This window comes from Bos taurus, chromosome 28 (genome assembly GCF_002263795.3).
Source record: "Bos taurus isolate L1 Dominette 01449 registration number 42190680 breed Hereford chromosome 28, ARS-UCD2.0, whole genome shotgun sequence".
Taxonomy (NCBI): domain Eukaryota; kingdom Metazoa; phylum Chordata; class Mammalia; order Artiodactyla; family Bovidae; genus Bos; species Bos taurus.
Genome location: NC_037355.1, coordinates 8,380,954 through 8,408,830, shown reverse-complemented (window position 1 = coordinate 8,408,830; position 27,877 = coordinate 8,380,954). Strand labels below are relative to the sequence as shown.

Genomic DNA, 27,877 nt, shown 5'->3' with positions numbered 1-27,877 from the left:
ATTACTTGGAGCATGTTTCATAGTGTTGCCCAAGTAAGGAATGCCTCAGTGAAATATCAACACCTTCAATTTGGGGTACCTGCCTTGTGGTTCCTGCCTCAGTTAGTCTGCTGCTTGTCTCCCTGTCCATGGTTTCTTATATGTATGTTACCATTATATATGCTGCTGCTGCTGCTAAGTCACTTCAGTCGTGTCCGACTCTTTGCAACCCCATAGACGGCAGCCCACCAGGCTCCGCCGTCCCTGGGATTCTCCAGGCAAGAACACTGGAGTGGGTTGCCATTTCCTTCTCCGATGCATGAAAGTGAGAAGTGAAAGTGAAGTCGCTCAGTCGTGTCCGACTCTTGGCGACCCCATGGACTGCAGCCCACCAGGCTCCTCCATCCATTGGATTTTCCAGGCAAGAGTACTGGAGTAGGGTGCCATTGCCTTCTCTGTCCCATTATCTATAGCTGTATAACAAATAACGCCCGTACTTAGTGACTCAAAACATTAAATGTATCACCCATGACAGTTTTTGCAGGTCAGAAATTCAGGAACAGCTCAGCCAGGTGGCTTTTGTGGTTTTGGCTCAGGGTCTCTTGTGCGGTTACATTCAGATTGGCTGCAGCAGGAACATCCAGGGAAACAGAGCAGCATGAGGCTGGCGGGCTGCTCCTTCTTTAGTGTCTGTAGTTTTCCGCGTGGTTTCTCCACATGGACTATTGTGGACTTCTTGCAGCATGCAGCCTCCAACATCCTAGTTGGCAACTCCGGGCTCCTAACACGAGTGGCCCAAGAGAGATGAGCAGAGGCTGCATGGCCTTTTCCAGCCTAGCTTGGAGGCCACAGCATGGCCTTCGAGTGCATTCTGCTTGGGAGGTAGTCACAAGGGCCTGCCCACATTCAAAAGGAAGGAGCATAGACTTTGCCACTTAATAGGGGAGTAGTGAGATTCTAGAAAAGCATGCACAGCAACGAGTGTTGTTATAGCCATTTTTGGAGAAGATAACTTGCCATAGCATACATCCTGCCATTTCCTATGAGCGTTCCTGTAGGCCTTTCATTGTACCTCCAGGTACCCGCTCTGGGTGAAGTGTCTACCCCTCTGATGTGTCCAGAGCTCCAGAAAGTTAGAAATGATTTGAGTTCATCGAGCCCCCTGCTGCTCACCCTCTCCTGCTCAACCCTTATATGCCTCATCACTACTGTTCAATCAGTTCAATCAGTGAATCTCTGCTGCCTCCCTTGAAGCTGCCACACAGAGTCTGGAGGTGCTCAGCCAGTCCATTTTGACACTGTCACCCTGCAGCTATCAGATGACTGCTGGGCTTTTTGAGGTGACCCTCACCCCTTGTTAATTTTATATAAGCCCTTGGTTTATATTTCCTATCATATCATGTCATTTCCAGGTACTTCCAAAATTAGTGAAGATCCTTCCAGTTGTTTTCACAAGATCAAAAAGCAGTCAGACAGCAACTTACTTTCATATGGAGCATAATCAGCTTTTTAGAGGCTCTTTTAAATTTGTGTTCTGTTATGATGATCAGATTTTCTTTCCATAAAAAATAGCGCAAAAAATTTCTGTTCAAATGTAACATTTCGTTTAGGATAATTTTTAAAAATTTTTTATTTAGTTTTCTAAACTGGAATATAATTGCTTTACAGTGTTGTGTTAGTGTCTGCTGTACAACATGAATCAGTTTTATGTATACATACATATATCCCTTCCCTCTCTAGGCTCCCTCCTACTCCTCCAGGATAATTTTTTTAAAGAAACACTTCTGAGATTTTTGTTTACACTAGCAGTCTAATGAGACAATTAGATAACACCTTATTTACATCACAGAACATCCCTCTTAATATGTTAAGTATAATTTTGTGTCTATGGGAATGCTTAGTGGAGATGAAATCAAAACAGACCTATAGATTTACCATAAAATAAATAGACTAAGTTCACTCTTGGAATGTATATACTTTGTTGAGTTTTTTAAATTGCAGAATGCTAATATTTACCACACAAGTAGCCTTAAATTTATTATGTAATAACACCAATAATTCTGAAATGCTTATATAAAAGCCTTCACTTTATTTTAATCAAGATTACAATTGAGATGTTTTCACACTTGGTGCATTTGAAGATTTGATAAGTGAAATATTAGAGTTAGCAGGCAGTGATTTTCTGCTTCTTTTCAATATGATATGAAGAGGTGGACGAATAAATTTGAAAGATTTCAGATTCAGTTAGGATAGATAGTGTTGATCCATGCAGCTCTGTGAGTCGTTAAGTCAGCAGGTGAGCAGCAGTGTTACTATCCTTTGGATGCTCCTTTTCCTGGTTATAACACACAATAGCTATTTCTGTGAACTCTTCAGGTCCGCTCAGTGGGCCAAAGGAAGCATGATTTGGAGGAGATAAACATTGATATTAATCTTCTCTTTTAGGTTTCGATTTTGGTGTGCGTCAGAACGGTGAGCGGGTTAATCACGTCAACCTCCCTCCTTGGGCACGTAACGATCCCCGTCTTTTTATCCTCATCCATCGACAGGCTCTAGAGTCTGACTATGTGTCCCAGAACATCTGTCAGTGGATTGACTTGGTATTCGGGTATAAACAAAAAGGGAAGGCCTCTGTCCAAGCCATCAATGTTTTTCATCCTGCTGTAAGTGACTCTTTTAAAATTCTGCATTTATATAAGGTAGAACCTGAGTATTTAAAAGTTAGACAGTTTCTTTATAATACTCAAGTTCAAGAGAATAATTGACAAAGACACGGAACTTGTCCAAGATTTTTTCAGGTTTATGTTTCACCTCTTTAAGAATAACTTAGATACTGTCTGTCAGAGATTCCCTAAGACCACTCCCAGGTTGGATGAGGACTTAAGAACTCAGCATACAGTTGTACTTACGGTGAAGGGTACAAAGCAAAAGCAGCAAAGGGAAAAGATACTTGGGGCAGAGCTGGAGGGCACCAGGCACCAGCTTCCAAGAGACTTATCCCAGTGAGTCACAGAGAACTCACTCAGTTCCTCCAGCAACAAACTGACAGAATTAGGGCTGCCGTGCGGGGTTTTTATTGAGGACTGGTCATGTGGGCACCCTCTCATGTCCAGAAGTTCTGGGCCTCGGAAGGAAACCAGGTGTTCAAGATATGCCACATTGTCCAGCTTGGGTGCAGTGAACCACTTTTATCAGGTAAAAAAGGTAGAAACTCTTCTGAAATGCGTGTTCCCAGACAAGGCCAAGGACAGGCCTTCCAGACACACCTTCCCAAGGAGAGCAGTTCAGGCCTGCTGTGTAACTCTTTTCTGCACATCATCCTATATACATGTTCTGTTTTTAAATTGCGTCCCCTTTCCTTATTGTACAAACAATATTTGTGCCTTGTTAGAATAATATCTAAGATACAGACTACAAAAGGAAGAAATTTTAAGATCAACTTTGATATCACCATCTAAAGATAAATATCAAACCACTTTCTTTTTCCTACACATATCACTTCATTTATATAATGATTTTATTTCTGTAATATTATCTTTTAAAAAAGAATTTCATTTATTTATTTATGGCAGTGCTGGGTCTTCGCTGCTGTGCAGGCTTTTCTCTAATCATGGAGAGCGGGGGCTACTCTCCAGTTTCTGTGTGCAGGCTTCTCACTGCCGTGGCTTCTCTGGTTGCAGAGCTCGGGCTCCAGAGTATGCAGGCTTCGGTAGTTGTGGTGCACAGGCTTAGTTGCTCTGCGGCATGTGGGATCTTCCCTGATCAGGGATCAAACCCTTGTCTCCTGCATTGGCAGGCAGATTCTTTAGCACTGAGGCACCAGGGAGACCCCCATTTATATAATAATATTAATGCTACTTATTATTCCAAAATATGGATATCCGGTAATTTATTTAACTAGTCCCGTATTCTTGGATATTTTGTTAGTGTTCTTCTACTAAAAATAATATTCCTCCGATTATTTCTTTATGTACCGCTTTACTTCTTTGACTTAAATTCCCAGAAGTCGAATTGTTACACTTTAATGTACATTTTTCAATGTTGTTAGTCTACATTAAAAAAAAAAAACAAACTATCCTTTTCAGGAAGTTTTATTTTCCCAGGCTCTGGGGATGCAAAGGTGAATAAGATTCACACAGGGAGGGAAGATATATGAATGTCCAGTAAGCAAATGAAAAAAAGCTGGCATCTTTAGTCATCAGGGCTTTCCTGTGGCTCAGCAATAAAGAATCCACCTGCCAATGCAAGAGATGCAGGTTTGAACCCTGGGTCAGGAAGATCCCCTGGAGAAGGAAATAGCAACCCCTTCCAGTATTCTTGCCTGGGAAATCCCATGGACAGAGGAGCCTGGCGGGCTACAGTCCATGGGGTCGCAAAAGAGGCAGACATGACTTAGCATATATATCTTTATATATGCTAAGTCATGTCTTTAGTCATCAGGGAAATGCACATTAGAGCCACAGTGAGTTACCACTTTATATCATTGAGAATGACTCTAAATAAAAGACTAACAATTCCAGGTATTGAATAAATGGAATACTACTCAACAATAAAGAGGAAATATTTTATGCTGACTGAAAGAAACCTGATCCACCCTGTATGAATCCACTCCATTTACCTGAAATTCTAGAACAAGGAAGATTAATCTCCTCGTGGTAGAAATCAGAACAACGGTTGCCTCCAGGGAGTAGGGTATTGACTGCCTAAAGGACATCAGGGAACTTTCTGGGTGATAGAAATGCTCTGTACCTTGATTTTCATGATGGTTCCATCAGATGGTACTTTAAAAATCTGTAGTGTTTTATTGTGTGTAAACTATACCTCTGTAGAAGTATATATGTAAGTTTTAAAGGTTTTAAAGACTGAGGTATAATTTTTAAGCTTCATATTTGGTCTAAAATGTAACTTTAAAAGCAGTTAAGAGCTTCCCTGGTCGTCCAGTGGCTAAGACTCTGCGCTCCCAATGCAGTGGGCCTGGGTTTGATCCCTGGACAGGGAACTAGATCCCATATGCTGCAACTAAGACCCAGCACAGCTAAATAAAAATATAAGCAATTAAGTTCATTTTGTTGTACAGCAGAAACTAACACAACCTTGTAAAGCAATTATACTCCAATACAAATTAAAAGCAATTAAGAATTTGGACATTAACCTTAGTATACTCTGTGCCTATAATACTGGCACAAATTTTCAATTATTCTCATTTAAAATTCACATTAAAAGTATATGCATGCTAAAATATACCATTTAATTCTCATCTTACTAGATTTTTTCATTAATTCTTTGGGACTTTAGAGCTTTATAAACGATAGAGTTGGTACCATTGTTCTAGAAATTTTAAATACATTTTATTTTTTTTGCCACATCCTTGCCCCCTGCATTGGAGGCATGGAGTCCTAACCACTGGCCCACCAGGGATGCCCTGTTTTAGAAATTTAACAAAGCTCAATTCGTGGGACAAAACGAAGTGTAGCATTTAAGTTCACAGTCTCTGAATCCAGGATTGAGTTCACATCCTCATTCTGTGACTCTGCTGCTTGCTGTGTGACCTGCAGTGTCACCTCAACCTCTCTATACTTTTGTGCAGATTTGGAAAATGTGAACAATAATACCAACCTCATAAATAAGAAAATGTATACAGGGTAATGTCTGCCATCCAATTAAATATAAGTGTTAACTTTGTAAAAAGGAATGTAAAAATGCCTTTTGATCTTAATTCATCATTCACTAGTGTATGGGGTTCACTAGAAACTGATACCATAGAAGGTGAAGAAGTACTATTTTAAAGTAAATTTTAAGAGCCTTGGCTATAGGGTTATTCCAATCTCCTTTTGAATTTTTGAGTCTATTAAATTAAACAACCATAAAGAATGAGTCTGCTTAGATAAGCATTTATAACAGGTATTGGAGCCCTTGTGGTGGTGGGAGTGTGGTGGGCAAGGGGAGTAGATGTTGAAGATTATTTAACTTCTAAAGAACCTTTGAAACTTTATTTTGGCATTTATAGAAATGTTATTTGTAGATATGAAAATGGAATTTGCTTCCTGATTAAATACTGAAAGTTAAATCATACAAGCAGGATACACAAACATGACAGGTCTGTACCCAGCTTTAAAAAATGCACCTCACTTTCCGTCTGACTCCAGCACTAAGAACAAAGGTGTAATAACACCCTTTACATTTAAGAGGTTGCAGTTCTCACTGCTACTCTTTCAGATTCTCTTTCAGTTCATTAGAACCTAAATAATACTGTCTTAAGCTACCTGGCAGCATTGTATCTCAGTTCATTTTTGCCTATATCGCTTTGGACAAGTGACTTTTTCAACAATGTAGTATTACACATGAAGTCTTTTTTAAAAGATACATGTACCAACATTAGGTGGGAGAGAGAAAGGACAGTGGCATGGCAAATCCTGAATTTTTACTCCTTTTCTAGGCTGATTACTGCCCTAACCCGCCTTTCTCTTTAGCTTCATGTCCTAAGAAAGGTGACAGCATGGAGGACACCAGTCACATGGAATACTGTGTGCTGGCCTTTCTGCGGTGATTTGGTTAAAGATGGAACATATTGACTGTTTCTCAGCCAGTCTTCTGCCCCTTGCCTGGGAGGTGAAGCTGTCCTTCCTCCTCCACTGACAACCTCACTGAGTTGGCTGGGGGGGCTGAAAGAATATACATCACATTACAGTCTTCTCACTGCCAGGTTCTTGTCAGGTTCAGCAGTATATGTGGAAACCTCAAAAGCAAACACACAGAGAGGGAATCGGAATTAAATGAATCCTCTCCAAGGATGAGTAAAGCATGGTTGTGTTACTCTTGAACTTACAAGATGGAAACCACAAAGACTTTGCTTGGGTTTCAGTGTTACTGGTGTTTAGACTCTTGATTCTTCAACCCAGACAAGAGAAAAGACATAGACATACAAAAATCTAGGTTCCTTACTAATGTCTCTGTGTGTAAGAAAACATATCTCAATAATTGATATTTGTAGACATCTTCAAGATACGGGGGATATTATATGAGTTAGCAACACAAAAGCATCCTGTGACACCAGCCATTGTGTCTTGAGAGGCATCCGACTCTTTCTTTGAGCATATTCACACAAAGAACAAAAGGGCATTTGAATATCACACAATTTCAGGCAGACACAGGTGCTTTGAACTTCGAGTTCTCATTCTTATGAATTGAGAAAGTTGGAGTGGGGCAGGATCCTCTAGTTTTCTTCAGACTCCATGTTGTCATATCCCTGAATTCTGTTATCTCTTTTGATTTTGTGGACCACCTGAAGTGATGTTGACTCAGCTTTCTGACCAATATCTGACAGACAGCCACAGAAAAAATAGATCCACTTACTAATCGCCTGCAGAAGCTATTTTGGATCAACTTAATTGAAAAATTTGTTTATTTTTTAAATCAGTTTTTACTAAAAGACAAGACCAAAGAAAAACCTCATTTTGTTTTTCTTTTTTTTTCAATTTGAGGTATAATTGACATACATTATATTAGTTTCCAGTATACAACATACTGATTCAGTTATTTGTGAAATGATCACCACAATAAGTCTAATTAACATCCACCCCCTACTTAGTTACAAAAATTTTTTTTCTTGTGATGAAGACTTTTAAGATTTACTCTCTTAGTAACTTTTCAAATGTGCAATACAGTGTTGTTAATTGTAGTTATCATGTTGCACATTACATCTCCATGACTTATTTGTTGTGTAACTGGAAATTTGTACCTTGTGGGCCCCTTTAACTCATTTGCCCAACCCCCACCTTTGGTAACTACCAGTCCTATGAGCTTGGTCTTTTGTTTAGATTCCACATATAAATGAAATCGTACTGATTTGTTTGGTATTTTCCTTTGTCTGTCTGACTTATATCACTTAGCATAATGCCTTTAAGTTCCATCCATGTTGTAACAAGATTTCATTCTTTTTTATGACTGAATACTATTTAGTTATATATATTTACCAGATCTTCTTTATCCATTCCATGTATACATGCTTAAGTTGCTTCCATATCTTGGCTATTATAAATAAAGCTGTAATGAACATAGGGGTACATATATCTTTTCAAATTAATGTTGTTTAAATGCCCAGAGGGCTTCCTTTGTGGCTCAGCTGGTAAAGAATCTGCCTGCAGTGCAGGAGACCAGGGTTTGATCCCTGGGTTGGGAAGATCCCCTGGAGAAGGGAAAGGCTACCCACTCCAATATTCTGGCCTGGAGAATTCCATGGACTATATAGTCCGTGGTGTCACAAAGAGTTAGACATGACAGAGCAACTTTCACTTTCACTTTCAAATGCCCAGAAGTAGAAATATTGATCATATGATAGTTCAATTTTTAATTTTTTGAGGCACCTCCATACTGTTTTCCATACTGGCTGCATCAATTTACATTCCCACCAGCAGTGCACAAGGGCTTCCTTTTCTCCACATCCTGCACTTTATATGTTTTGGATATTAACCCTTTATCAGTACGTGATTTGTAAACAATTTCTCTCATTCAGTAGGCTGTCTTCAGTTTATTGATGGTTTCCTTTTGCTGTGCAGATAAATGAAGTCTTACATGATATTCTCTTAAATTAGAAATTAATTTTATAAAATTACCTAATTAACACCAGTCAAGATAAATTATTTTTGTTTCATCCATTCAGAAGCATTGATGATTCCTATTCTGATCTCTTTGAGACTATTAATGATTATCACTCTGTTCAAAAACATTTTAAAATCCTTTCCATTTGAAATTTGAGAAAGGAAGTCCTTTCCATTGTCCATTGCCTGGAGAATAAAACAAGTTGTTTTCCCCTTTGGTATTATCACCAAGTCTTGCTTTTTACATTCCTCTCATTCTCTTTTTCTCTTCAGACGTATTTTGGAATGGATGTCTCTGCAGTTGAAGATCCAGTTCAAAGACGAGCACTAGAAACCATGATAAAAACCTACGGCCAGACCCCTCGTCAGCTGTTCCAGTCAGCCCATGCGAGCAGACCTGGCTCCAAGCTCAACATCGAAGGGGAGCTTCCTGCCGCCGTGGGGTTGTTGGTGCAGTTTGCTTTCAGAGAAACCAGAGAACAGGTCAAGGAAATTACCTATCCGGTATGTCATTTGGATTTCAATAGAATTCAGGAAAACACGGCTCAACTCCTGAGAGGTCAGGCCTTCTCCCAAACTTTAGAGGCAGGGAATTGAGTACCATGGTCCCAGCCTGAAGGTGTGCACCAGGCAGTGAATACAGATGCCCGCACTGCTAGTCCTGTGCGTAGAAGATGCTGCATTAGTGATGTGAAGAGAGTGCTCTGGGAGCTCAAGTCAGATTGTGGCCTCCCTGAGGGTTATTACTGGGGAAAGCCTCACCAGGCAGTGACATAACAGGCATCACAAATGGGAGGGTAGGAACCAGTGCAAACATGCCTAGCATGGTCCGGGTTGTCAGCTTCCACCAGAAGTAGTGACCAGAAGTGTAAATGTTTGAGTTCACAATTAAGGGGGAAATATTACATGATTTCTTGGCCCCTCCAGATTGTCATGATAAGAAGTATTGCCTCTTAAAGTAGGAATTAAGTATTAATTTATATTCTGAAATAGAAAAATAAAGCAAGCAAGCCTTAAGAGTAAAATGGATTCTAATCCTCAGCTAAATTTTTCATTATTAAAGCAACTTAAGTGGGAGCCTGTGACTTGTAAAGTGTTAAAGAGGTTTGCAGAAGGGAATCATAGAAAATGAAAAGACAAGGGAAAGAGGTTGTAAGATAAAGCAGAGATCTCAGATTGCAGTCATCTGTGATCCACTTTAAGAGGAAATGGTTTTTACAGACCTTGTTTTGACAACTGTTTCTTATAATAAAGTTACTTAAATACACTGAATGTAGAACACTAAATGTAAACTCTTTATGCTCATAGCTCATATATATCAAATTTGCATGTTAAATGCAAGCAGAAAGATCAACATGGTAGACAATATTGTTTTGCTGAACCCAGATCACTCATGTTGTTTTCCATAGTTGAAAGCTGTATTTTTTGTTTTATGTTTACTTGTCAGTGTAAGTCATGATTTTGAAGCCTTACAAATCATTTTAGTCATTTTCATTACCAGGGTCATTATTTTTAACTAGAATCTATTATTTTAACATGTCAAAATAATTTAACAGTCCATCCCTGAAAAGTAATAAATACCATTTCATTTGCCACTATACTTATTGCTCATTAGCTAATTAAAGTCAGTGCGTGTGCAGGACCTGAGCAGGATGTCTGTTTGTGATAGGAACAGATACTAAACTCCTCCTTCCCATCTCAGGACTTTCACACTGGCTGTTCCCTCCACCTGGCATGCCCTGTCCCCGGATAGAGCACACATTTCACTCAGGTGTCTGCTTGCCTCAGAGACTCTTTCCCAACCCCTCATCTAACTAGCAACTCTCTTTCTCAGTCCTCTCCCCTTTCTTAGACTTTGTTCATAGCACTTGCACCACCTATGGAAGTACGTGTTCCTCATCTGTCTTGTTTATCACTGTATCTAGTCACCAGAACACATATTTCTATGAGTGATTCTATATTTACTACCATTTTTTAAATGTACTTTTTACTTTTCTTGGTTTTAGAGTCCTTTGTCATGGATAAAAGGCTTGAAATGGGGGGAGTATGTCGGTTCCCCAAGTGCTCCAGTTCCTGTGGTCTGCTTCAGCCAGCCCCATGGAGAAAGATTTGGTTCTCTCCAGGCTCTGCCCACTAGAGCAATCTGTGGTTTGTCCCGAAATTTCTGTCTTCTGATGACATATAGCAAAGAACAAGGTAAAATAAAACATGAAAATCATCCTAGGTCTATGTTTCAAGAGATTTGAATGTTTCCTCTCATCTGTGCTGCTATTTTGTTTCATTTCTGAGTTTTCTGAGTCCTTGGTGAAAATCCAGATTCAAATTTGTGTTCATTTAATGCAAAGTAGGAATTAAAACGTACTACATGAAAAAAATGAGAACTAAAGGCAGTGTCATTTGAAATGAGAGGAAGAATTGAAGGAGACAAGAATAAATAAATGTCTCACGAGATGAAAACATTATCAATTTTATAGAAATATACACTTTGAGGTTCTTGAATCCCAGAATAGACGACTTATTTGACCAACAGTTCTAGTACCTCAGAAGAGACAGTCATGAAAGTAAAACAAAATGAGGAAATCATGATAGCCTTGAAAATAGGTTTTAAAAATACATATGTCTGGAAAGCAATCTTTTTCTCACCTCTCTGCACTGACTCACTAAAAGCAACACATGGGAAAGTGCTGTCAGTAGAGGCCCTCTTGATATTTCTAAATGTCACCTACACACTGGAAAACTAGTGACATTTTCCATTCAAGCAATTCCTCAGCCCTTCCAAATTAATCATTTTATTTGATGTGAAAGAACTCTCCCTACTTCCTAGGCCTGGGCTTTAAGCACTAAATGAATGACTGAGGGCATCCATCTGTGCCTGTCAGGGGTATGCAGATTTGCCTGGAAACCAGAGTGGGGGCCTGACGCCTCTTGGTGTCGGTTCTGTGCGCTGTGCTCCTCTGGTCCTCACAGCCCCGCCCACCACTGGAGCACCACAGTGCAGGGGCCCCAGGACCCGTGCCCCAGCATCAGCCACTTCAAGGAATTTAGCGTGCTGGCTGGACCACAGTTCTTTTAAACTCACTGTCCCTTCTGTCATGAGATGAATGATTGCCTTTATAGTTGCCAGTAATAAAAGAAGCCACATACCATTTTATCAAAGTTTAGTGAACTAAGAGGGTAAGGTAAATCTGTTTAATCATCGTTGCAATATCGGTAGTTTATTCTCACTAGTATGTTGCAGTCAGCTATGAGATGCATCACAAGTAGTTTACTACTAATAACACTTAGAGGATCGAAATGTGTGAATAATTTGCCTTTAAGAAATGAATTAAAATGGATTGAAGTTTATCTCTGTTGATCAGAGAGAAAGGGGCTGGTATTATTACTTAGCATGGTGGGACTTAAATATGTCCAATATAATAGCTAACCTACCTTATTTGTGCCACTACAGTCACAAGCCCTTAATAGTTGTGTTCTTTCAAATTACACTTTATTTCCTCATAGAATGTAAGTGGAATTTGGCAGAATCTAGGTGTGTCCAGGGAAGTGGTATCATACAAGTTATGGCCATGAGCTTGCGTGGCACGGTGCCTGAATTTGCACCCCAGTTCTGCTGCCTAATACCTGTGTATTTTTGTGTAATTTTGAGAAAATTACTTATGCTTCTCGAGTCCTGGCTTTTAATCTATGAAATGGGAGTAATAAAAGGACTTACTTCACAGGGTAATTCACTATAATGATTGATTGAAATAATATAAGGAATGGTTAACACCTGACTCTGGTGTGCTTAATAAATGCTTAAGTGCTTAATAAATAAACGTCCATCAGACTGTAAGCACTCTGGAGCCAGGGACTCTGAGCATTCACTGCTGTACCCAGTGTAGAACCATCCACAGGGGCATTTCCTAGAGGCCTTGAGTGACTAAGAGTGCAGCTAGCAGATGGAAGGTCATGTGTGTCGAGCACTGTTATATTAAATAACAGCCCTCTAGTTACACATGCGGAGAAGGCAATGGCGCCCCACTCCAGTACTCTTGCCTGGAAAATCCCATGGACGGAGGAGCCTGGTGGGCTGCAGTCCATGGGGTCGCTGAGGGTCGGACACGACTGAGGGACTTCACTTTCACTTTTCACTTTCATGCATTGGAGAAGGAAATGGCAACCCACTCCAGTGTTCTTGCCTGGAGAATCCCAGGGACGGGGGAGCCTGGTGGGCTGCCGTCTATGGGGTCACACAGAGTCGGACACGACTGAAATGACTTAGCAAGCAAGCAAGTTACACATGTGTAATACAGTATAGCAACTAAACTGCCATGGTTTAATGGTCTTTAGCTCAGTACAGGCCAATTACTTGAGAACTGACAATGCCTCAAAATTGTCTGAGGTGCTTTTTTTCCAAGTATACTCAGTTGGTCCCATTGGAGACACACCAAATTAGAATCTCTGGGGCTTGAGTCTAAATCTGCACATGCCCCAAAAGTCATTTTCTTGCAAACTCTTATTTAAGATCTACTATTCTAATATGTAAAGAAGAAGTTGATTTTTCTTTTTAAAAAAAGATGGTGCATCTTGTGTTGCTGGAATGAGAAACCAGGGACAGTTACTGAGTTCTTACCACATGCCAGGCCTCGTGGTAAAATCTGGGAAGTCCTGAGGCTTATCTAGAGAGGAGCATATATGTAACAAGGCTATCCTAATTTCTGTATTGCAAAACTGATGCCCACATTTGGAATTATACTCAACAAAACAAAAAGAAATCTGTGAACTACATTTTCAATGTGCTCTTGATTCATTCAACAAATATTTATTTGTTTTGTTGCTTTATATTATATTGTGCTACGTTTTATGCTATATATTATGCTGAGTACTCACATTCTATATATTATAGATACAGCTATGTATTAAGCGAGGTACTCACACTCTCCTTAAGGAACTCAAAGCTTCTTAGTTGTACAGGCAGCACCAGCTACCTACAGCTTTTATGCTGCATTAGCCCTAGTCAGTGTGCCAACAAGGCATAGATTATGAGAAACACTGGAAAAGGATGTCAGGATGTCCAGATCTTTATCCCAAAAGGACATAATATTATGTTGAGAGTAGAACAAGAAAAGAACAGAACCTCATTATATGGAGTTCCCCCATACAAAATCCTTGCAGTTGCAGGATTAAATTATTCTTCTCAGGATTGCTTCTGCTCCAACAGTGGTCCCTTTCTAGCATTAGTAGTTCTCCATATTGATTTTTTAGTATGGGGTATCTAGAAAGTTATTTAAACATTATCTAGTTCATATTTATTATTAGAAGAAAAAGCATCACAGAACATAAATAGAGGAAGCTTAATTATCATTGTCTTTTATAAAAATTTCTTAACAGAAATTTTAGTTCTAAGTCAAATAAATCCCTACCAAAATAACACAGGAGAAAAAGAATATAGTTCCAACCTTAGAATTCTATTAGCCTTAAAGAAATGAAACTAACATAAATTGGTCCATCTATGGCTATAAAGATGATTTTGTACTGGAATGACCATGTTCTGCTATGTGAACTTCAGGCCTTACAGGCCAGAATGGTCTTTAACCTGCCATTTCAGTGGGCTGTCCAATGATAACTGATCAGTGGCAACTAATACTTTTATTTCTCTTTCTTGAGGTGTGAGAAGCATGAACAGTACTGACATTCAGTGGTCAGCCATCCTGAGCTGGGGATATGCTGATAACATTTTGAGGTTGAAGAGTAAACAAAGTGAGCCTCCAATAAACTTTATACAAAGTTCACAGCAATATCAGGTAAACATTTTTATGAAGTACTTTATAATAATAATTGAACATAATGCTTTAAAAGGGAGTCAGACTGATGACAGCTAGGCTTTAATATCCTGTAGTTAGTTGAGAAGCTGATGACGCTAGACATATGCCTTGTTTACAGTGCTGACAGCCTTCCTAACTGCTGCTGTACTGACTGTGTCCCCAGAGTTTGTTCTCTACCCCAGCAGTCCCCAGCCTTTTTGGCACCAGGGATTGGCTTTACAGAAGACTCTTGTCCCACAGAGCAGGGAATAGGGGGATGGTTTCAGGATGATTCTCCTAAGGAGCCCACAACCTAGATCCCTTGCATATGTAGTTCACAGTAGCATTTGTGTTCCTATGAGAATCAAGTGCCACTGATCTGACAGGAGGCGGAGCTCAGGCAGTAATATGAGTGATGGGGAGTGGATGTAAATACAGATGAAGCTTCGCTCACTTGCCAGCCACTCACCTGCTTCTGTGTGGCCCGCTTCCTAACAGGCCACGGACTGCTACTGGTCTGTGGCCCAGAAGTGGGGGACCCCTGCTCTCCCCATCTCTTGTTGAGACTGTATCATAATCTCCTACTCAGCATTAGCTCACAGCAGTGTTGGAACAAAATCACAATTGATTTTTTTCTCAGTGTTAATTTGCCTTTTGTTACTATGTCATTTTCAATAACCAGAGCATCATCTACTGTACCTGGCTTTTTTTAAATGGACCGGGAATTCAGGCATCACCGCATGGTAGAAAGAGCCTTGGGCCTTACTAAAGCCCTGCCATCCCTGTGATCTGTGTTAGTGTCTAGCTCTGTTACTTACTATGTAGACTTTTGCAAGTAACTTAACCTTTCCCAACTTGAGTTTCTTTCCTCCTGCTTAAAACTGGAGTAGTCATACTCCCACTACTCTCTCATAAGACTGTTGTAAAAATGTCTCCAGTGTTTGTGAAAGTATATTGTAAACTATAAAACACCATACACACCTACACACACACACAACTCTTTCCAGGACTAAATTATATGCTAAACCTTCTCTCTTTGACTGTCTTTCCATGGGAAGTTCTTTTACTGCTTTCTGACTTCCATTACCTACGTACACCTGGTGTCTACTCACACATCCTAACATTTGTCACCATCCCCTGAGCACCTTAGAAATGGAGTCAACGGAAGGCTTCCCAGGAGACATGGGTTCAACCTCTGATCTGGAAAGATCCCCCATGCCTTGGAGCAACTAAGCCCGTGCACCACAACTGCTAAACCTGTGCTCTAGAGCCCAGGAGCTGAAACTGCTGCCGCTCTAGAACCCGGCTCTGCAACAAGAGAAGCCACCACAATGAGAAGTGTGCACCGCAGCTTGAGAGTAGCCCCCTCTGTCCGCAGCTAGAGAAGATCTCGTGCAGCAACAAAGACTCATCACAGCCAGAAATAAATAAAAGTGTTTAAAAGAAAAAGAACAAAGAAATGGAGTCAGCTACTTGTAGGGAATTTTTGGCAGTGAAAAAAAGGAGAGCAATGACTTGTTTGCTTAATCTTCAGTATGCCTGAAAAAAAGGTCACTGCCTTTTGTCATCTGGCTTACTAGTAAACTAACAAAAGTAAGAATAAAGGGCAGTGAAAAACAACCTTATTAGAAGTTTTAGTAAGAATTTCAATACTGCAAAATTATTTCCGTCATGTGAAGTTGGGCACAGAAACATCATTAAAGGTGAAAAAACACTCTCCTCAAGTCCTTTCAGCAAAACAGGATGATCCAGATTTTGAGCAAACGTGGTGTGATAAAGTACTTGGAATCAAATGACTCCCTAGATAAGAATACCATATTTTATTTTGTTCTTGGAATATGTCATTCACTTATTAGTTCTTTAGTTTGAGAAAACTTGTCCAGGATATTATCATACAAAGACCCACACTCTGCTATTTCACTTATCTGATCAATTTCATTATCATCATTACATATTAGGGTCCTGCTCTCTCTTTGCCTCATCTTCTGATTGATCTCTTAACTGTGAAACATATTCCTGTAAATTTTCTTCTCTTTTCTGTTATCACTGGAAAATGAAAAATTCTGAATTCCCAACTGTGTTCAATGACAACTGAAAGAAACGGTGTCCCTGGTCGTCTTTTATACTTTCTCAAAAGATGACAGCATTCCTTCGACAACGCAATAAGAGAACCAAAACATGACAGTTTATATCACATTTTATAGCTTTTAGACATCTCAAAGTTACATAATACTCTATTACTGTGTCTTGCACCATTCTAATCATTTCAAGTAAAATATTTATCTTAATTTTGTGAGCATATATTTTTAAAATAAATGTCAGAAAAGTAGAAGCATTTCTCATGCTTTCTAAGCATGTTCATCTTTGACTTGTCCTTCTCTTAGGTGACTAGTTGTGCTTGGGTCCCTGACAGCTGCCAGCTGTTCACTGGGAGCAAGTGTGGTGTCATCACAGCTTACTCAAACAGGTTCACAAGCGGCACGGTAGGTCCTGGGCACATTTGTGGGATTTTCACGTCAGTGAGGGGAAGAAACCCTTTATAAAGTATAACTTATTTAGTGTAAGAGCAACTTACATTTTTTGTACTTTAATCTCTTCTTCACAGATCTAATAATGTAAAAGGTCAATATCTAACTCTATTTTAGCTTTATTAGGATCATAGAAGAATTTTTTAAATAACTGTATACGGTCAGAGACAGAAAGTATTTTGAGTTATGCTCTGCTTTTTCGTGACATTTTGATGCTTCCCGCTGTTCTCAGTATCGACCTGAATGCTTAGAGAGTATCCCACAAGATTCTGTAAAATTTAGAACTGCAGAATGCCTAATACACTCTGAGTGAATTAAATGACAGAAAAATCCAAGTAGCCAGTCTCTATTCTCCCACTTACTGGAAGAAATTTTTCAGCCATTCACTGAATCTTTTAAGATTTGTGAGTTAAATTATTGAAACAGTCTACAAAGGAAGACATTATGCCATACTTCTCTTAATTTACTCTCATTTCTTTATTGAATCAGCTGTCTGTGGTGCCGTTGAAGAGTAGTGGCAAATTTAGAGTGATAACTCAGTGATAACCATTCTGTTCTAGAACATTCTGTGTGCCTTTTTTAATTACAGTTTTCTCCATTATTTTATAAAACATGTTCTACTGGGTGAAACCTGTTTTCCTAGCATAGGGTGACACTAGGTTCCTTACTTTTCTGAGCAAGTTTATTCAGTTTTAAACCCTTGTTAAGGTTCTTTTCCACCTTCCTTAGGGTATAAATGTGACCATAATATTGTTTCTGTCTCTTAGTCTAAGGAGTCATTAAAATGCTTGAAGCAAAAGTGATATGATCCAATCAGCATTTTAAGACTATCACTGTAGAGCCTGCAAGGAAAAACGCTTACAGGGCCATGAGACTGGAAGGAAGGGTACCAGTTAAAAGGTGCTGTGGTGATGCAGGCAGCTGTCCTGAGGACTCTGTAGCAGGAGGTGGGCTCCTACAGATTATTGCAGAACAGCAGGGTGTGTGCTCTAAGACTGACACACAGGGTGAGAGAGCCAGAAGTGGGCCAACCAGGTGTCAGGGAGCCTGAAAAACTACACTTGCGCTGGATCTTAAAGGATCATTTTACTAAGTGGAGAAAAGAGGAAAGAGTATTTCATCAGAGTACACTAACCGCTTGGAATTAAAGGCATGGTAGTTTGGGAGTGGCAGATACTTTGTCTGTAGTTCAGAGTAGAACTGAGAGAGGTGAGGGTCTTATACACAGGCCTGAGCAGAGGGGTGGGCCTTCACTTTTGGAATGTCTCATTTTCTTTTTACTCCCCAAGGCCTAAATCAGATGTCAGTTTTCTAACGTCTCTGATATTTACTGCTGACGTTGCCTTTCCGCTTCTGAGCACACCTTTTTCCTTTTTCCTACACATACATTCTGATCTCTGCTGCAGAGTAGTCCTCTGCTTGTGTGCTCAGATCATTTGTTCCTTGTCATCCAAAAACTATCTTTCATCTTTTATTTCCTCTTTTCCCAAAACTTTGAACAGTCTTGTTCTAAGTTTTCCTTATTTCCATTCTCCCTACAATTTAAATTTTTAATTGTACACTAACACAGTATGCAGTATTGGTTTTTTTTTTAAAAAAGGATTAAGTTGTCAATATAGGAGTAATTGTACACAGCATAGCTCTGAAGCAGCAGATGAAAGGTGTAGCTGTTATCATTTGAATACAGCAAGACGTGTGCTTCTGTTAGTTTGAAGTTATTGTAGGCTTGTGAAGTCTTATGTTGCATACCTTTCCTCAGTTCTACCCTTTGCTGAAAGTTGATTTTTCAGCTTATATATAAGGGTTTTCTTTTTCTCCTAATAGGTAGTCAAGTCATGAGATAAACAGTTACTATTTAAACCATGTCCAAAAGTGTATCTTAGCTGTGTGATTTTATCATTGGTTGATCTAAGGGAAGGTTACCTGGGATTTTGTGGGTGTTGTCGCTTTTTCTTGGGCACCATCTCATCATGTTGGGGTCCCTGAAGTTGCAGGTGTGACCCTGTGCCTGTGAGGTTGGCAGGAAGCACCTCATGTTCACTAGTTTCCGCTGCCCAAACCCACTGAATGCCATGGTTCTAAAAGTATTTGTGTTCTTGTTTGTGTTGCCCTTGACACAGCAAAAGACAGGCTCCCAAGTGCCATGTATGCTATAACTAAAATAATTGTTGCTTGAAAATATTTTCAAGGGAATCTTATGAAATACTTTCCTAAGCTAGTGAAGCTAGGAAAGTTGATTGGTTATAGGGAACTGTTATCTATAAGCCCTTTTTATATTAGAGAAGAAGGTCTTCAAAGGTGATAACTGATCCTAAAATAACTGATCTTGAGTCGTTTTTCACTAATTAATGTGCCCACGTCATCTTTATATAAGTGAACACCTGTATTTCTATTCTCTAAATTGATGGCAGGGAGAATAAATATACAATTTATCCAAGGTAGTATCAAACAATTCAAGAACATTTTCTGAAGAAGTACGCAAGCAGAAGATTTCTGTTCTACCCATGGAAATTATTTTCTGATCCCTCGGGGAATCATCTAGTAACACTGACTCTTAGAATCATTTTAAAGTGCAAAATCTAAAATTTCAACAACCACTATAGGGTACCTATTTTCTGTTTACCCCATAAATATTATTCATAGTCATGAAGTAAAAAAAATACACATACATATGTATATATATTTTAACAAGCAAGGAGGGAGCTCTAGACTTGAGTTAGATATTCTTGGATTATCTGTCAGTCCTAGAGTATTGACACTGACCTTGAGACAGCCCCTTATCAGTTCAGTTCAGTCGCTCAGTCATGTCCGACTCTTTGCGACCCCATGAACCGCAGCACGCCAGGCCTCCTGTCCATCACCAACTCCCGGAGTTCACTGACTCACGTCCATCAAGTCAGTGATGCCATCCAGCCATCTCATCCTCTGTCATCCCCTTCTCCTCCTGCCCCCAATCCCTCCCAGCATCAGAGTCTTTTCCAATGAGTCAACATTTCGCATGAGGTGGCCCAAGTACTGGAGTTTCAGCTTTAGCATCATTCCTTCCAAAGAAATCCCAGGGCTCATCTCCTTCAGAATGGACTGGTTGGATCTCCTTGCAGTCCAAGGGACTCTCAAGAGTCTTCTCCAACACCACAGTTCAAAGGCATCAATTCTTCAGCGCTCAGCCTTCTTCACAGTCCAATTCTCACATCCATACATGACCACTGGAAAAACCATAGCCTTGACTAGACGAACCTTTGTTGGCAAAGTAATGTTTCTGCTTTTCAATATGCTATCTAGGTTGGTCATAACTTTCCTTCCAAGGAGTAAGCGTCTTTTAATTTCATGGCTGCAGTCACCATCTGCAGTGATTTTGGAGCCCAACAAAATAAGGTCTGACACTGTTTCCACTGTTTCCCCATCTATTTCCCATGAAGTGATGGTAGAAAAAAGTAACAAGGCACACAGCAAAATCGGGGGGCAGCAGGGGAGAGGGTCCCAAGGAGGTTCTTGTCCAAAAGGCTGGTCCCTGAGAGTGAGGATGAGTCAGATGGGACCAACTCTTGCCTGAATATACAGCCTAGATTGGAATTCCCTGGGCTGTCCAGGATCCTTGAGACTAAACTTTGGATAAGGCGTCCCTAGACTGGCATGGTGATCCAGGTCATCCAGGAGAAACGAGGAAGGTGCTTGCATTCTATTCCACTAATAGAGGAATCCCTACAAATAATTTTCTAATGTAGTAACAAATATACAAAACCAAGCACACAAATTTACAGATAAAAAATGAATTTGTGAAAAAGTTAAGCTTAAAAAAAAAAAAGTTAAGCTTATTAATAGTTATAATAAGAGAAATGCAATTAAAAGCAACCTTGATTGCCATTTAAAACTTGGGAAATTTTCAAAGATTTAGAATGACTGCTGAGACACAAATGCAAGCAGAGAAGGAAAGGGCTCAAGCCTTTCTGAACAGTCAATTCTTCAGTCCCAGGCACCCTGAAGCATGGTCTGCAAGGGTGCTGGCACATCCCTGTGGCCCCACAGACTCCTGGCCCTGTGGGGAGGTCCCAGAGGCGAAGCAGAAGGGGCCCAGACCCAGGACTCATGGCCTTGTTCAGAGCCATCTTGTTGCTGTGATTGTGTTCAGTTGAAGGCCACATGCCCTAGCTAGACAGAAGCCACTGCCACACAACTTAGGCCAGTGGTTCCAAGGAAGACTGGTATTGCCTGGTCATCTGAGTCTTTAGGTAAAAAATATGTATTTTTATGTGAATAAGACACTGGACTATGGAGCACTTAAAATCGATGAACTGCAGCTAATAAAGTCAACACAGGTATGTTTTAAAAACAATGGTGATCAAAAAAGGCAAAATAGATCGGATGCCTAAAGAACAATAAATACCATATTTATAAAGTTTATTGACATGAAACCCAGTATGTTGTTTATTGTTATAGTAGTATATAGTAGAACATAAATTCTAAATACACAGGAAACAAATGCAAAATTCAGGATAATAATAACTTCTGAGAAGGGAGAGGAAATAAGATGTAAAACAGTACACACACTAGGTAATATTTAATGTTTTCTGTATTAAGCTGATATTATAAAATGTTAGGATTAGTTTAACTGAGTGGTCAGTATTCAGATTTTCATTGTACTTATACTTTCTACTTCTCTATTTTCTTTGAAATGTTGAAATACTTTATGACAATATAAACCTAGTATAAAACAAAAGTTATACCCTGTGGACATCTGGCATCTGTGAACCATGTGGACCTTGGAACACGAGTTTGCAAGCTTTGATTTTGAAAATGAACCCACAACTATTGATGAGTAATACATCGCCATCGGTAGCATCAGGAGTCAGTGCGAAGCCTTTGCGAGTACACTATCAGTGCTGTAAAATTAGTGATACTCACTGATCCACTGTGAGGATTCTGGAGATTTATTCTAAAGGAGTGATACAGAGGAGGGACAAAACTTATGTACATACATTTTAGAATTATGAAATAAATAATAAAATTTATTTATTTATGGCATTTAACATTTTGAAAACATTGGAAACAATTTTAAATATCTGTCAATAAAGGATGTTCAAGTAAATTATGGTATACTAACTGTATAGAATATCATAACACTTAAAAATCATTTTGAATACACTATCAAAAATGAGAAATGCTTATGGGAGAATGTATAAAATATGAAATAGAGAACTATTTATATGGATATATTCATAACTATTAAAGTACATGTATATTTGGCCAGACTGGAAAAGCTTATCAGTTGATGAGATTACAGTCAATTAAAACTTTTTTTAATGTTTAACTAGTTCTACTCTTTAGAAAAAGTTGAACTAGGTTGAAAAAAAATTGTTTGAGACGAATGTTTGAGTCACTTGGGTTTTTCTGTTTTTGAGATAACAGTACTAGAATACCTTTTGTCATGGCTTTTATCTTATACTTATTTTTTAAATTTTAGCCTTCAGAGATAGAAATGGAGTCTCAGATACATCTGTATGGGCACACAGAAGAGATAAGCAGTTTATTTGTCTGCAAACCGTATAGTATAATGATAAGTGTGAGCAGAGACGGAACCTGCATCATATGGGATTTAAACAGGTACAGAAGATTTCCAGCTCTAAAATAGCTGTTTTTAATGTTTCAGTTCTTACTGTGAGAAACAGATGCACTAAAATAATCTTTACATTATAATAACTTTAAGCATGAAATACAGACTTTACCTTTGTAATCTTATTGAATTAAGTGATCAGTTAGGAATAGAGTCAGGAATCCCTTATAAATAGTAGGTACCTAAACTGACCAAAAGAATTATATAAATAAAAGAATGTAATTATATTTAATGTTCATATGCAAATTCATGTCTTTGGTCTTTCAGATTATGCTATGTACAAAGTCTAGCAGGACACAAAAGCCCAGTCACAGCCGTCTCTGCCAGTGAGACTACCGGTGACATTGCTACGGTGTGTGACTCAGGTGAGTTGGCCCCAAACCCAAAGCAGAGTGGTTGTACTAATGTGTGCTCAGCCAGCTGGTTACATCAGAGGTTAAACCATCACATTACGTTCCTCTGGTCCCTGCCAGACCTGAATACTTAGGGAATAGCATGTATGTGTATTCAGTTCAGTTCAGTTGCTCAGTCGTGTCTGACTCTTGCGACCCCATGGACAGCAGCATGCAAGGCTTCCCTGTCCATCACCAACTCCCGGAACTTACTCAAAGTTATGTGCATCAAGTCGGTGGTGCCATCCAACCATCTAATCCTCTGTCATATGTGTATTAAAATACAATAAAGTCGAAGACTGAGTCCATCAATTTAGCCATGTGCTGTGCTTAGTTGCTCAGTCGTGTCCGACTCTTTGCGACCCCATGGACTGTAGGCGGCCAGGCTTCTCTATGGGGATTCTCCAGGTGAGAACACTGGAGTGGGTTGCCATACCCTCCTCCAGGGCATCAGCAGAGGATCAGCTTTGTATTGTGTGTGTCTTCTAGTTCCTGCAAGACAGTATTACAGAATAACAATGGAGGTACAATGTGCCCCAAATTTGCATGAGAAAGATCATCTAATCAAAGGTCTGGCTTTTAGTTTTATTTTCATGTATATGTATTACAAAACTTGATACATCCAGTAGGTAAGAACAGTTGGCAAGCTCATAAGTTTTCTGTTTGCATTTCCATTAATTGAAAGGAGTCTTCAAAAAACTGTTTCTTTTTGTCCACTGAGTACAGGTATCTTTGACACATCTGCAGTGGGTAGTGTTTTATCCTTTGCTTGCGTTTTTTTATATTGTTTTTTCCTGACACCAAATGTGTGGTCTTTCCAGACACTAAACTGGTCTCCGGTTCTGTGACACCAAATGGGTGTCCAACGGTGCAATTCAATTCTGGCACTAACTAGTTGAAGTTGGCAAACTTGGGAGTCTCAAGGCCCCCACCAGTTTCGATGATTCTCTCTGACAACTCACAAAACTCAATAAAACACTGTACTTACTACTGTAGTTCATTACAAAGTGAACAGCCACAAGAAAAGGTCCAGAGGTCTCTTCCTGTGGAATCAGAAGGCACCATCCTCCTGGCCCATGACTGTGCTCATCAGTCTCCCCCGCTGTTGTTTAGGGGTGTTTTTGAAGTTCCATTATGTAGGCCTGGTATATTCAGTCATTGGCCATTAGGAACTGACCTCCGCCTCTAGTGCCTCTCCCCTCGGCAGAGGTGGGAGGTGCTGTAAGGGCAGTTTCTCTGCTGGCCAGCCCCTACCTGAAGCTGTCTAGGACCTCCCCAGGAGTCATCTCCCTAACATACAAAAGACAGTAAATTAACAAGAGTTTAGGAGCTCTATGCCAGGGTCATGGGTCAAAGTTCAGAGTTCTTTTTTTTTTTACCATACCACACTCATCATTCTTATATTCAAGAAAAGTAATGTCTCCAGTCATGCTTCAAGATTTCAGATGTGAAGTATTAATATTTGCCAGGCTTTAGCCTCCAGTTATAATGAATGTCATGTACACATTCTTATTCCCCAGTCAGCATAACTAAAGAGAAAGATCTTAAATAGTTGACTTTGGTAATAAAAGTGTGCACAGATGATTGATGACTTTGCTAACTCTTCTTCCTTGATTTGTACATTAGAGGCTTTTAGTGAGTCACACACATCAAGAGGGAATCTGGGGGGGTGAAATATAGTGATGACTTATCTAGAGTTCTCTACTTTCTTGTTTTGGCAACATTTGGAAGTTGGAACTGATCCTGAGGGAGCTGAATTTTGTAAAGTTAATTACTTTCCAGCTGCCAGTAGTGATTTATATCTGTGATATTATATCAGCTATTCATATGGGAACAAGAAACCAAATTACTTTTGCTTATTTTACCAACTCACTAGCAGGGTATTCACGTGTCCGCAGGCAGTACGCACAGTGTAGTAGAGTAATGGGTAGAACTTTCTTCCCACTTTGAACAGCAAGGCCTTCTCAACTTGTTTGAGGCCTCGCGGTACATATACAGGAGGAGGCATAAAGAGCATTTGGTCGAGAGCATGATAAAAGTAATGACTTTTTAGAAGAGGACAAATTTATGTTTAGTGACCTGAACTACATTTCATTCTCCTATTCTTATACTCCAGGAAGGGAAGAAAGTTAACCAGATTTAACCCATCAAAAAATCTTGACTCTTTAGTGAGAACCATCCAAGTAACTTTAAAATCAAAATTTAAGATAAATATATATGTATGTGTATGTATATAATATATAATATGTATATGTGTGTGTATACACATATATAATCTCAAAATTTTCTGTATTGAGGCTAAAGACACACTGGCAAACTCATTCTTTCCTTATCCTGATTTCCCATGGCTTATTATGGGATGTGGTTTTTATAGTGATAAGATATAAAATTTATTAAACTATGTAAATATTATAGTAGACGGTTTCTGTACTTTTAAAAATCATTCTGCCACTATATCAAAAATACATGCATTTCAACTAGAGTTCATAGCCTTCTCCTATTGCCAGTGGTACTATAAAGTTAATATAATATTCTAAAATTCAGAGTAGCAGGTGGTTCTCCTACCCCCTCAGTTACTTGACTGAACATAACATTTTCAAGATTTATCCATGTTGTTGTCAGAACTTCATCACTTTTTATGGCTGAATAAAAATGAATTCCATTGTTTAGAGATACACCACCTTTTGTTTATCCATTCACCTCTTGATGAACATCTGGGTTGTTCCCACCTTTTGGCTGTTGTGAATAATACTGCAACACACTAGGCATTTTGGTTTGTGGTATTTGATGGTCTTTAGCATTTCTATAGTTGAGAAGTATTTCTAATACTTCTTTCTTTGCTATAAAATATGGAATCTTTTCACTGCCTTAATAAAGGAGAGAAATAAATTCTCTACTTTTATGTTAGTTCTAATGGAGAGATAAAATAAAGTGTGATAACACATACTATGTCATCCCAACTTTATCATTCCTCTTAACCTTTCTCTTTATCAGTATGAGAACATTTCTCCAGAAAGGCTGGACACATCACCATAAGGCCCCAGACCGCCAGCCCCAGTTTATTGAGGATGGCTAGCAATTACTGCCTCCTCCATCGCCTGGAAAACTACAAAAAGTTGATTACTCCTGGTCTTTGAAAAGAAAAAATTCATTTAATAAGACATTGATTTATAAGATTCACTCTTGGACATTCTGAAGAATTAGCTTTCTTTTTAAGAATTAGTTTTTAATTCAACTTTGACTGTAACTTATTTCTTCTTCAGAAGTCCCATAACTCACTTCTTAAAGATACTGTAGTTTCACAGGATATTTTCTTCTCTTTTTGGAGGTTGTTTAGCTTTATAGGTACTTTCAGAATTAGATTTGGCAGTTTGTATGCTAAGATATTATGACTACAAAGAAATTCATGGTTAATTTACATTGTTGCTCTACCTTGTAGGTTAAGTTTTTAATTTTTTTCACTAGTCATCATCTCTAGATAAATAGGCCAACTCCGTGTGCCTTATGTAGTAGTTTCACTTATACACTCTTCAGTCACGAGTTGCCTATGAACTTCATCAGACAGACAAGCAAGGCCCTCAGGGATTCCCCTCTGGGGCCCAGTGTGGGGGGCTCTGCAACATCCACACCCTGGTGACCTGTGGGGTTTTGTGGTGTTTTAGCTGGTGGAGGCAGTGACCTCAGACTCTGGACAGTGAATGGGGACCTCGTTGGACACGTACACTGCAGAGAGATCATTTGTTCCGTGGCTTTCTCTAACCAGCCTGAGGGAATATCTATCAATGTGATTGCTGGGGGATTAGAAAATGGAATTGTAAGGTAAGATGAGTTTGATTTCTTTGTGTCCTTTTGCTCATAAGGACATAGAAGTTTCAAAAAATATTTTTTACTATCTAAACATAATAATATTTAATATTTAGAGATTTAAAATCACCTTAGGATATAGGTTCTTCTGGTGTTTCTGTTTTATTTCTAAATAATAATTTGTACATTCTTGAAATTTTATATTGTTTAACTATAAAAGGTGCAGTTCAGTTCAGTTGCTCAGTCGTGTCCGACTCTTTGCAACCCCATGGACTGCAGCACGCCAGGCTTCCCTGTCCATCACCAACTCCTGGAGCTTACTCAGACTCATATCCATCGTGTAGGTGATGCCATCCAACTATCTCATGTGCTGTCATTCCTTTCTCCTCCCACCTTCAGTCTTTGCCAGCATCAGGGTCTTTTCCAAAGTGTCAGTTCTTCACATCAGGTGGCCGAAGTATTGGAGCTTCAGCTTCAGCATCAGTCCTTCCAGTGACTATTCAGGACTGATTTCTTTTACGACTGACTGGTTTGATCTCCATGGAGTCCAAGGGACTCTCAAGAGTCTTCTCTAATATCACAGTTCAAAAGCATCAGTTCTTCAGCACTCAGCTTTCTTTATGGTCCAACTCTGATATCCATACGTGACTACTGGAAAAACCATAGCTTTGACGAGATGGACCTTTGTTGGCAAAGTAACGTCTTTGGTTTTTAATACGCTGTCTAGGTTTGTCATAGCTTTTCTTCCAAGGAGCAAGGATCTTTCAATTTCATGGCTGCAGTCACCATTTGCAGTGATTTTGGAGCCCAAGAAAATAAAGTCTGTCACTGTTCCATTGTTTCCTCATCTATTTGCCATGAAGTGATAGGACTGAATGCCATGATCTTCATTTTTTAATTGTTGAGATTAACAATATGAAAATACACAAAGTATTCTTAATCCCATACCCACCTGAGCAAACTGCCCAGAATTAACCACATTAATCGTTTATTGTGTTTCCTTACCAGAGGATTTTTAACAAATAGACACGTCGGTTAAATTTTTAGTAAAGGAAACTTGAGTTTGTGTAATTAGATGATGACTTTTTTCTTCCTCCAGGTTATGGAGTACTTGGGACTTAAAGCCTGTGCGGGAAATTACGTTTCCTAAATCAAATAAGCCTATTGTAAGGTAAACCTCCCC

General features: G+C 39.3%; 1 protein-coding gene across 18 annotated transcripts in view; it reads left to right on the top strand.

Moving 5' to 3' along the window:
- LYST (lysosomal trafficking regulator) overlaps positions 1-27,877 on the top strand; it is a 176,254-nt gene that overhangs the window by 145,453 nt on the left and 2,924 nt on the right. For 13 of the 18 annotated variants that reach the window (XM_059882423.1, XM_059882412.1, XM_059882419.1 and 10 more), the window contains 10 exons: positions 2,425-2,642; positions 8,850-9,080; positions 10,583-10,772; positions 14,223-14,359; positions 16,744-16,842; positions 22,349-22,488; positions 22,766-22,863; positions 26,553-26,709; positions 26,915-27,034; positions 27,794-27,865. In XM_059882423.1, the coding sequence (XP_059738406.1) occupies positions 2,425-2,642; positions 8,850-9,080; positions 10,583-10,772; positions 14,223-14,359; positions 16,744-16,842; positions 22,349-22,488; positions 22,766-22,863; positions 26,553-26,709; positions 26,915-27,034; positions 27,794-27,865 (1,462 nt within the window). 18 annotated transcript variants of the gene reach the window in all.